We start from the raw sequence: 12,203 nt of genomic DNA, 5'->3' as shown, positions 1-12,203 counted from the left end.
GATTGGTCTTTTGAAGCCCTGGGTGGGCGATCTGAAGTCCCGTCTATTTTGTGAATTCATGTGAGCTCTGTGAAAGGCGCTATATAAAATAAGGCCTGAGCGGGTTACGCATTTTGTTTGTTTTCTTTCAGGGATACTGGTGTGTTTGTGAAAGGCGCTATATAAAGAACTGGATTAAACCAGTTCTGCAATGTGACTTTTCATCTGACATTCCTCGCACTGATCATTGATATGCAGGGACTCTTCTTAAAGGTGTCTCCATGCCATCTTAGGGCACACATAACGCATACCGGTTACTGGACTTGGCACTGGCCATGTTATAGAGAGGACTGAATTAAATCCAGTTGGCTCAGAGTGTGCCACTTTTGATTTGGTGATCCCATCAGGGTGTTTTTGGGGTTGAGAGTACTTGATAAATAAGTCAGGATTGACCTCAACATATGGATGTACTGTATGGCAGATATGGCAAGCGCTGTTGGGGTGGCACCCTGAAGAGGGCACCCATTCATTTTAGGGCACACAGATTCACATCAGAAAAGAAGGTTAGAGGTGCCACCTACTGTACCCTGTACCCTCATGAGAATGCGCCACAACAGCATGGCGTGACTACATTAGCCTACATACAAGGTGCTTCAGCTCAGAGTTGAACCCGGGTCCAAGCAGTGCCCTAAAGCGACATTTAGAGTGCCTATCGTTGTAAAAGTGTAGTTAATCATTTAAATCTGAATTAGCATATTTAAAAATTATACCTTTGAATGACAGGAACCCCGTGATTCCCAATGGGTAGGGGCAAGCAGAATTATTAAGTCTCATGTAATTCAATGGGCAGCACATTGGCACAGTGGTCACTACCGCCAACCACACAAATCCAGCTTCCTGGGGTTTGAACTCATGTTCGTTCATTGATAGTGTGCAGCCTGCATGTTTTCCCTGTGCCCGTGTAGTGCTTTCCCTGGGTGCATCTTGAGATGGACTGGCACCCCGTCCTTGTGCCCAATGCTGCCAGGATAGGATCTGCAACCCCACAACCCTCTACTGGATGAAAGGTGCAGTATGTGATTCTGTGGCGCTCCCTTTGGCGCTCCTCCTGAACAGGCTGAACGGTCTAAAGAGATGCCAATGGTGTGTAGTCATCGGCCGTCTGGCTGGGCCACGGTGACTCCCACCATTGTCTGCCCAGTACTCGGTCATCATTAATCTGCTGTCCCTGGACGTGCTCAGTGAGGCGCATCGTTGTCCTCCCACAGACATTTCAGGAATTTCCTCCCGAGCTTTTGTCCAGGTTAGCTGGGCCTGACCAGGCCACATTCCAAAGGATGGGAACGCCGGGGTCAGAGGATTAGAACAAAAGATTCCTGAGGAGGCTGGCACAGGTCAGGGCAACACGGTGCAACCCTCCTAAAAAAAGGCCTGTCCAGGTTATATGGCGGTGACACGCCACATGTCGGTGGTGGGCACCACATTGGGTCCACTCATCCATGTGGCACTGCTTTCAAAGAGGAGCTGACAGTTCAAGATGGGTTGACAGGTACAGCCTTAGAGAAAGGCACTATATAAAACAAGGACTTGGGCATTGAGTGGGTTAGTCATTTATTTTTTGTCACATATGCTTTATGATGGGGTCTTTGAGAAAGGCACTATAAAAATTATTCATGGTCTCATGGTTCGATTCCCTGGGTGGGTAAGTCATTGGGCACGTTTTACTCATAAGTCAGCTCTCAATGTCAGTGTATACACTGGCAGACACTCTCCTCTAGGGGGCAGACTCTCCACTTTAATAATAATAATAATAATTCACTTTAATGTATAGACCTGTCCTGCGGTGGGGTGGCACCCTGCCCGGGATTGGTTCCTGCCTTGTGCCCTGTGTTGGCTGGGATTGGCTCCGGCAGACCCCCGTGACCCTGTGTTTGGATTCAGCGGGTTGGAGAATGGATAGATGGATGTATAGACCTGCAGATGCCCATCTCGGGGGGGGGGGGGGGGGGCACACTCTTTTATTTTGATGTATATAGCAGATGCCCTCTACTCAGGGGCACACTATTTATTTGAATGTACAGTATAGACTGACAGATGTACTCTTCTAGGGGGTGCACTCTCTTTTTGAATATATAGACTGGCAGACCCCCTCCCCTAGGTGGCACACTCTCTTTATTTTGATGTATAAATTACCAGATGCCCTCTTCTTGAGGGCAAACTATTTATTTGAATGTATAGACTGGCAGATGTCCTCCTCTAGGAGGCTCATTGTATACTTTAACGTATAAACTAGCAGATGCCCATCTCTGCGGGCACACTCTTCATTTTGATGTATAGACTACCAGACTCCCTCCTCTAGGGGGTACACTCTTTCATGTATAAACTAGCAGATGTCTTCTTCTCTGGAGAACACTTTATTTTGGAGTATAGACTGTCAGATGCCCACCTCTAGGGGGCACACTCTTTATTTTAATGTATAAATTAGCAGATGCCCTCTTCTCAGGAGCGCACTCTTTATTTGAATGTATAGACTAGCAGATGCCCTCCTCTGGGTGTGTAGTCTCTCTTTCAATGTATAAAACAGCAGATGTCCTCCTCTAGGGGGCACACTCTCTGTTTTAATGTGTAAATTAGCAGATGCCCATCTCGGGGGCATAGTCTTTATTTTACTGTATAGACTGGCATATGCTCTCTTCTTATGTGGCACAGTCTTAATTTTAATGTGTAAATTAGCAGATGCCCTCCTCTGGTGGGCACACTCTTTATTTTGATGTATAAATTAGCAGATTCCCTCTAATCAGGGGCACACTGTTAATTTGAAGGTATAGACTGGCAGATGTCCTCCTCTAGGGAGCTCATTCTCTATTTTAATGTATAGATTAGCAGATGCCCATCTCTGGGGGCACGCTCTTTATTTTATTGCATAGACTAGCAGACTCCCTCCTCTAGGGGGCACACTCTTAATTTTACTGTATAGACTGGCTGATGCTGTCCTCTTGGGGGGCACACTCTTCATTTTAATGTGTAAATTAGCAGATGCCCTCCTCTGGGGGGCACACTCTTTATTTTACTGTATTACCCCAGTGGACCTGCGGTGGGGGGCTCTTTCTTTTTTCATTACCCAAATCCAGCAGACCCTCTTCCTCTGTGACTCAGCTTGTAAGGCTAATTGACTTCCAGTTCCTCGTCCCCGGGGGGGCCGCTCATAATGAAGTGATGCAGACGGGTCCTGTCCTGTCATTTCACAGGTAACCTGACCGGCCCCCTTTTGTCCCCCCACTGTCTCATTTCCTTCTCATCACACAATGCACTTTTGCCTTTTGTTCAAACCCCAGTGGCTCAAATGTCTGTGCCTAGGAGGGGAGCTCAAAGTATGTAAAAAAAGAAAAAAATACTCCAAGTGATGCCCCTCTCTGCCCAAGATGGGCACACAGGACGTCCAGTCTGAGCTACCGGGTCCACCCCGAGGTGTAGCCGCCGTCCCGGTTTGGGGGTCCTGTTGTGTTTAAAGGTGGGCGTCTCTTCAGTGTGTGTGTTGTTCTCTGGCATTTCCAGTTTGCCAGGAGCCCCCTTCAGGAAAGCAGGGGAGGGGGTTGGCATTGATAGCACCAACAATGCCACGTCCCTGAAAGCGGGTAATCTTGGCCGTGGGACAGGGGGCCGCTGATTTGCAGACAATGGCAGGTAACCCAAGCACAGGCCAGCTGGCGTGTCTGTTTTGACATGCCAAGTGAGCGCGTGGTATGTGGTTATCATGAGGAGGCCCCCCAGCTCTGCCGTGGCGTCCCGGAGCAGGGCATACGCCCTCCCTGCCAGCGGGCACATCTGAGGATTTGCTGCCAACATCCGCTCTGTGAGGGGTTGGCGCTGCACTCCTCTTCATGGTTGGAGAGCTAAGTTGCTCCTGGGCTTCATCTGGCTGACTCTATGGTGGTCTCTGGACCCCGGCATTGGTGTCTTATTCTGGAAGGTTCTCTGCCGTTCAGGTAGTCTGACATTCTCTCGGGTCTCTCACTACTTCTTGCTGCAGGCCCCATTGTGTAGTTTATGAATGTCTTTAGGTGGGCTTGGTCCCCATCTCCAGATCGAGAATTGCCAAGCTGTGGGCACAGATTTTGGTTCTTGTCCTTGGATGCAGCGCAGGTTTCATGGCTTCTTCGAATGCAGGGGACAGTCCAACATGTCACTGGGTGGGGTGAATGTCATAACGAACAGACTGGCCTCTTGACTGGGATGGACACCATAATGGATGACCGTGTGGAAGGAAGAGCAACCCAGCTGGGGTGGTTCCCAGTTCTCGTCCCAGTTGGGGAGACAGAATAATGGATGGAGTGTTGGGGGATCTTTGTCTCCCAAGTATGATAGGTGGCAGTACACCACTAGCGTGGCCTCAGTTTGGACACCTACAGGGTAAATTGGGACTGACAGTTCAAACGAGCAGCCCAGTTGGGGTCCTTGATGGCAACTAGAGGGAGCTGCCAGAAGAAGACCCCCCTGTTTTGTGGAGCGGCTGCCGTGCGATGCTGAAACACCAGAAGTAGTCCTGCATAATAAGATCCCATCTAGGAGGAAAAGGAAGAAAAAGAATTGGGACTGGGATTGGGACTGAGACTGGGATTGGGATTGGGACTGGGACTGGGATTGGAACTGGAATTGGCATTGGGACTGGGATTGGGACTGGGATTGGGATTGGGACTGGGATTGGGACAGGGATTGAGATTGGGACTGGAGCTGATCTGTGTTTATATTATTTTGGGGTAACAGCCTGTAAAAGGGACCTTTGTATAATTAACAAATCCCTGTTTGAACCCGTGACTATGTCTGTGTTTGTGCTTCACCTTCTGCCCAGAAGGGGGCAGTCTGGAGTTTCTCGGTGCTCAAATGGTCATTTTTAGAACCTGTAAATGAAGGATGGGTGTACCTGAGATCCCAGACAGAAGTTCGGTTTAAGGGGGGTACACGAGAGCCAAAAGGAGAAAATCTCATCACATCAGACCTCAGAGTCCTGCAGATCATCTTAGACCACCGAACTGAAGGAGCCTCATGTGAATGGAGTTTAAAAGGGGTCCACACTTCAAGGGGCTTTTCTTAAATCCAAGAAATACTGTAGACCTGAGAGGTTCAGGGGGTTTATTTAGAGATACGAAGTGAAGTCATTGACGTCAAAATCAAGGTATGACATGAAAGGGGGGCCAACCTATGACCTTAACCATTTAAATGCATTTAAATGAAAGAAACTTATAGAAAGATGCAATGAAACCTGAAACCAGTGTGAACAGTGAAGGGAGAAGGGTGTCTTAAAGGCAAATCACATGCCAGCGCCACACTGGCAGTGCCCCTCTGGCTGACAGGCCACCATGTGTGAACATGAGGGTATGTGACACTGTCCATGGATTGACAGAACAAAGCAGTCAAGAACTGCCCCCTGTCATTGGCTGTGGGGTTTGCATGTTCTCCCTGTGTGTGGGTTTATTTACTACTTAGCCGAAACCTTTCATGTTAGATTCATTGGCAATTCAAAAGTAACCGTCTTTGTGGTGGGGGGGGGGGGGGGGGGGGGGGGGGGGGGGGGGGGGGGGGGGGGGGGGGGGGGGGGGGGGGGGGGGGGGGGGGGGGGGGGGGGGGGGGGGGGGGGGGGGGGGGGGGGGGGGGGGGGGGGGGGGGGGGGGGGGGGGGGGGGGGGGGGGGGGGGGGGGGGGGTCTTCGGGTGGGGAGGTGTGACTAAGCATTGCAAATGAAATGGGTGTCCTGTCGGATCGTGTTTCCTGGCTTGTACTCAATGCTGCTTGGATAGGCTATGGACCACCGTGACCCTTGCACTGGGCGGCTTTGATATTGTTGACGGAAAAAAGGCGAAGCGGGGCGAGTGACGAGGATCTGCTGCCATCTAGTGGACATGTCGGAGCATTGCGTGTAGCGTCCTGGCCGGCTTCACTGTAGTTTTGTACCACGGGTTACGATACTGGAAGGATCCTTTCGTATGTAACTCTATGGCTTATTGTCATCTATCTATCTATCTATCTATCTATCTATCTATCTAGTGCCTTTTCTATCTATCTATCTATCTATCTATCTATCTATCTATCTATCTATCTATCTATCTATCTATCTATTATAATAGTGCCTTTCATATCTATCTATCTATCTATCTATCTATCTATCTATCTATCTATCTATCTATCTTTCTATCTATTATCTATCTATATATCTATCTATCTTTCATATCTTTCTATCTATCTATCTATCTATCTATCTATCTATCTATCTATCTATCTATCTATCTATCTATCTATCTATCTATCTATCTATCTATCTATCTGTGTTATATAGTACCTTTCACCTCTCCCTATTGTCTTAGTACTATTCATACTTCTCTGTATTTATCTGGAGGCTTAATTTCCACATAACAATAAAGACATTTGATTTTTATTTTATTTATTTATTTTTGTATATTCGCCGGACACCTGACTGTTCTGTTGGTGTTTTTGGATGATTTAACCCCCCCCCCCACACACACACACACACATCCCCCCACCCCCGGTTGATAAAGTGATTTCCTCAGAGTCACACAGGAAGTTGGAGGCAGAACCTGAACTGAACATTTTATATTTGAAAGCCCACTATTCACTTTATATAGCGCCTTGTGTTTTGGGATTTGTGAAGCCCCCCCCCCCCCCCATTCCAGGGGTTTTCCTCCTGCTCTCTCCCTTCACACTCATGTTTTCTTTTTTCCTGTCGTCATCTGAAATGGTGACATGGTCTGCCCTAGTGGTTCCTGTTTGTCACGGTCGACACCTTCCGTGCTTTTTGTTATTTTCTTTATTTATTTTTGCCCACCGTGGTTTTGTCTGATGGTGTTGCGCCCTCTTTGTGTTCGCTTATTTGTTTTTTTTTTTTTACTGACGTTTACATTTTGTTTTTCTCTTCTTTCTGCAGCTGGACTGGGCTCTGAGCCGCAGTGAGCATGGCTGAGCCGAGACGGGACAGCACCAGCAGCCTGCAGAGGAAAAAGCCCCCGTGGCTCATGCTGGACATTCCTGCCACCCAGTCCGTGGAGGAGCCCCCTTTGGTGCAGGTACGTGCTGACCATTCTGCTGGGAGGGTCGGGGTTTGAGGGGTCCCAGCCTTGGGTGGGGTCCCAGCTGAGGATTTCACTGCAAGTGTGCTGGTGATGGGTTGTGCACAAACGGGGTGTTTGTCAGGACCCTCTCACACGCATACCCATTCAGGGCCAGTTTAGAATTCCCCTCAGTCGTCTTTGGGAAAAGGAAGACCACTGAACTACACAGACACAGGGAGAACAAACAAAATCTACATAAGTAGTGACTGGGCTTAGGATTTGAACCCAGGACGCTGTAAGGGTGGGGGGGTATAACCACATTCCCACCCCCGCCCCTCACAAACTCCACTCAGTCACCTGAACCTGCGGGTAGGTGAAATAAGGACTCTGAGGCCATCTAGTGGCGATGTAAAGCAAGTGCAGGCAATGCTGCCTCCTTAGGTCAGGAATCAGGAGCAAGTGAGGGGGCAGGACGAGGTGCTGCGTAGTGTGGCATCTTCACATTCTCCTTGTGCCCATCGGGGATTTCCCTCCTAAATTCCAGGGGTGCATGTGTTGGTCTAACTGGTGAATCTTGACTGAGCCTGCATGATCTCTGATCAGCTAATAGGGGGGACTCCTGAGGACTTGCACTGGGATAAGCAGGCCTGAAAAATGAAGGGATGGGTGGATGAATTTGCAGATAAATGAATGAATGGACAGATGGAAGAACTACTGTAGATGAGTGGATTAATGAATTGATGGATGGACAATTCATGGACTGATGGATGAATGAATAAACAGATGGATGGATTAATGAATGAATGGAATAATGGATGATCAGCTAATGGGTGAATAGATGAATGAATTGATAGTTGGATGAATTAATGAAAGTAATAATGAATGGATACATGAATGGGTGGGTGGGTAGATGGCTAAATAGATGAATGTGTGATTGAATGATAAATACATAGATTGAAGGATGGATGGATTAATGGGTGAATGGATTGAGAAAAAAATCATGGATGGATAGATGAATGAATGTGTAGGTGAATGGATTAATGAAGGAATGAATGAATTAAATAATGGATGGTCAGCTAATGGGCAAATAGATGAATGAACCGATGGATGGGTGGATGGATGGATGGATGGATGAATAGATACATGAATACATGGGTGTAATAATAAATGGATGGATAGATGAATGAATGGGCTGGATGGATAAACAGATGAATGTGTGATTGAATGGTCAATACATAGACGGATGGATGGATGGATGGATGGATTAATGGGTGAACAGATTAAGAAATTCATGGATGGATAGATGAATGAATGAATGGGATAATGGATGGTCAGCTAATGGGTGAATAGATGAGTGAACTAGTGGATTGATGGATGAATGAATGAATGAATTGGATAAAGAGATGAATGTGTGATTGAATGATCAACACATAGATTGATGGATGGATGGATTTATGGGTGAATGGATGAGTAAATAGTTGGATATATTATTGAATGGATGCACAAATTAATGGATGGATGATTGATTTGAATGCATGTTTGGATGGATGAATGAATAGATGGATGGATTTATGAATGTATGAATGAATGAATGAATGAATAAATGAGGGGTGACACGTGGATGGATGGAGGGCTGGATGGATCACTTACTGAGTGAACGAAAGGCTGGCTGACTAAAGTGTGACCCTCTCCCCCCATAATGTCTTTGTCCCGTTGCACTTTTCTTTTTTCCCAGCCCTTTAGCAGACCCAGTGCCCCCCCCCCCAATTGAACCCCCGTCCCCCGTCCCCCATCCCCCCTGCAGGTCATCATGCCTGCCATGTCTCACTGTCTTTTTTCCTTGCTCTCCTTATTTTTTCAGCCTTTAAAGCGCCAGCCGTATTTCCGCAGCGTCAGCATGCCAGTTGAGAACACGCGGATTCCTTCCCCGCCCAATGAACCGCAGCGGCCCTCCTTCCAGCGGCAGACATCGATCACACAGACCATCAAGAGGTGAGGAGGCTATGGGAGTCTTAACTGTCCAACATGGGTAATGGGGCAACATGGCCAAAGGTGGAAAGGGCACAAAGATTGGGGCCACCTGGGGGTATAAGGCACTGATCCATGAAGACTAAATGGAACAGCTGGTTTGGTGGCACAAATGCCACTGGCATAGCAATCAGGTGTGCCAAATGTCTGGAGACCTCCTTGGATGTTTCAGGTCGGACCCTTTGCCCACCTCTCTCTCTCTCACTCTCTTTCTTTCTCTGTCGCTGACTAACTGTGCACATTTCCTCCTAGACCTGAACATCTCGCTGCTGCTGCCTTCCTGTTTCACTCTTTCACTCCCTCTCACTCTTTCTCACTCTTTGTCTTTTTCTCTTTCTCTCCCTCTCTCTCTCTCTTCGTTTCCTGCTCTCCATCTTCTTCCTCCGCACTGCCCTGTGTCCAGCAGCAAGAGGGTGCATTTTGAGAGAATTAACACCATGCCCATCCAGGGTCAGCGTGCCGCCCGGAGGTCCATGACGAAGCCACACTCTCTGTCCAAGCTCTTCCTCAGGTATTTGGCTGCATGTCTGTGGACCGGGCGCTGTGTGTGCTGGGCATGCCCGCATGGCAGGGATGCCCACCTGGCAGAGGAGGCTCATGCTCATCACGGGAAGGGGGGGCACATCACTCATGCATGCTCCAAAGACAGCCAGGTGAGAGGTGGGCAAAGCGTGGTGTCAGGGTGGGATGGGGACAGTGTCCAGGGTGGGATCAGAACAGTGTCAGGGTGGGTTGAGGACAATAGCTATTAAGAGTCTACTAGAGTTTGGGATGTGCCCATCGGTGACTGGTGACCATCCCATGACATTTTAGATATAATCTAGGGGTGGTCTTTACCTGCTAGTGTTTGAGATATGGCCATCTATGAGTGATGAGCACCTTTTACATGTTTGGTGTCCTTCTGTGAAAGGTGATGAATTTTAAGATAGGTCCATCAGTGACTAGTAGGGTCTGTCCAGCTGTAAGTGGTGATATCCTGTTAGAGTCTGATGGATGTCCTTCTGTAAATTGTGACCATCCCACAGGATTTAAATTTATGTCATTCTGTGACTGGTGACCATCTTGTGGAGCCCGGGGTACGTCAATCTGTGACGGGGTCTGACGCGTTTCACCTTTGTGACTGTTGACTGCCATGTAAACTTTGGGATACGTCCATCTTTTACTGGTGGCCAGTCATCAGAGTCTGAGGTGTTGTGCCTGTCGTTGTTCATGAGACGTCCAAATGCCAATGGCAGTCATTTCTTGGGGTGTGTGACATGTCTGAGGAGCAAGTAGGGGTCCGCCTTTAGAATCTGCAGACTTGCACCTCTGGGTATAATGTGAAATCTTAGACATGTCCCACCTTGAGAGACTGAGACTGGAGAAGGTCATCTAGAAGTACGGCCCTTCATCAGATGTCCAGGGTACCAGTCTGACAGCATCTTAAAAAAGATATTCACCTGAAGGGGATCTTCATCAGGAGGGAAGTCCCATTGAGAATCGGGGAGTTGACGCTATCACAGTCTAACAGTTGGGGACATCGCAGAGACCAGGCCACCATGAGTGCCCAGTTGTCACTGCCGGTCCACTTATGGGGTCTGACTCCAAGCCTTACAGATGAGATAGGTGTCCATTAGGGAGAAGTAACCACCTGCTAACTAACGAAAAGTGTCCAACTCCAATATTTGGGGACATCTGGCTGCAAATGGGCATACATGCCGTGAGATAAGAGATGTACAGTTGTGTGGTGGGGGTCCACGTCACAAATTATGAATGTGATCATCTGTCCAATGTTAGATGAGGTGGAGTTATTGGGGGATATCTGTCAATGGGTTTAAGGGGGTCCAGTTCATTAAGGGATGGGGGTCCACTTCATACATTAGTGATGTGCTCATCTGTGCTGTGCTGGACAGTCAGAGCTGTGGTGATATTTGGGGGAGTCCCTCAGATGCTCATCAGCTAGTTTAGCTGTAAAACTCAAAGGTCCACTTCATAAATTACTGGTGTGGCCACCCAGCCAGTGCTGGATGGTGATATGCGCAGAGCTATTGAGGAATGTCCATCAGTGGGTTTAAAGTGGTCCAGTTCATTAAAGGATGGGGGTCCACTTCTAATCATCCTCCCCATGCTGGATGGTGACATATGGTGAGCAATTTGTGGATGTCTTGTCATTAGGGTTGGGGATGTCCAGCTTATTAAAATTTGAGGGTCCACCTCATAAATTACATTTGTGCTCATTTGTCCAGTGCTGGACAGTGAAGTATGGTGAGCTGTTTGTGGCTGCCTATCATTAGATTTAGGGGTGTCCAGTTCTGTAAAGCTTGAAGGTCCACCTCATAATTTACAGATGTGGTCATCCACCCAGTGCTGGAGAGTGATGCGAGTGGAGCTATTTGGGGATGTCCATCAGTGGGTTTAAGGTGGTCCAGTTCTTTAAAGGATGGGGGTTCACTTCATAAATTACAGATGTGTACAGATCTGTCTAGTGCTGCATGGTGATATATGTGGAGCTACTTGTCCAGCAGATGTCCATCATTGGGTCTGGGATGTCCTGAATGTCCACCTCATAAATCACAGATGTGCTCACAGGTTATGCGTGTGGTGCTCTTTGGGGATGTCTATCATTAGATTTAGGGTTTGTGATGGAAACGGGGTACACAACGAGCCCCAAACCCCAACATGACTATCCAATACAGTCCCAGGTTCAAATAAAGGATGGCTTATTAACCTCAATACCTCCACAAAGTAACCACACACAGGTTTTCTCTCTTCCAGTTCCCCTCTCCTCTCAACACCACACTGCCCTCGTTCAGTTGAGTGCTGCTGTCCTTCCTGCCACCTCCAACTCACTTGGACAAGCAAGTGTGGACCTTTTAATTGTGGACCCGGGAATACCTCCGGTGCCAGGGCTGCTGCCCGTTGGAAGTACTTCTGGGTCATATGGGAGCACATCTCCCTGCAGCTCCCTCTTGTGGCACCCACAGAGCTGCTCTGTCAGACTACATCTCCCAGCATGCCCTAACCGGTTTCTGACTAGGTACCAAAATCCAGGGCCGCTGCCATCTAGCATCCTGGGGGAATAAAGAATCCTTGGTGACATCTACTTCCTATGGGCTGTCCATCCATCCATCCACTCTGGCCATCTCTTCCTGGCCTG

At 48.2% G+C, this 12,203-nt stretch overlaps 1 protein-coding gene across 4 annotated transcripts in view; it reads left to right on the top strand.

The window, feature by feature from the left end:
* rhbdf1a (rhomboid 5 homolog 1a (Drosophila)) overlaps positions 1 to 12,203 on the top strand; it is a 101,496-nt gene that overhangs the window by 55,342 nt on the left and 33,951 nt on the right. For 2 of the 4 annotated variants that reach the window (XM_028814128.2, XM_051933800.1), the window contains exons 2-4: positions 6,916 to 7,054; positions 8,901 to 9,031; positions 9,471 to 9,578. In XM_028814128.2, the coding sequence (XP_028669961.1) occupies positions 6,944 to 7,054; positions 8,901 to 9,031; positions 9,471 to 9,578 (350 nt within the window). In that variant the 5' untranslated portion in view covers positions 6,916 to 6,943. The remainder of the gene's footprint in view (positions 1 to 6,915; positions 7,055 to 8,900; positions 9,032 to 9,470; positions 9,579 to 12,203) is intronic. The other 2 variants (XM_051933801.1, XM_028814126.2) reach the window with 2 other exon arrangements.

The sequence above is a fragment of the Erpetoichthys calabaricus genome, chromosome 11, assembly GCF_900747795.2.
Source record: "Erpetoichthys calabaricus chromosome 11, fErpCal1.3, whole genome shotgun sequence".
Lineage (NCBI taxonomy): Eukaryota > Metazoa > Chordata > Cladistia > Polypteriformes > Polypteridae > Erpetoichthys > Erpetoichthys calabaricus.
This window is presented reverse-complemented; position numbering and strand designations above follow the sequence as displayed.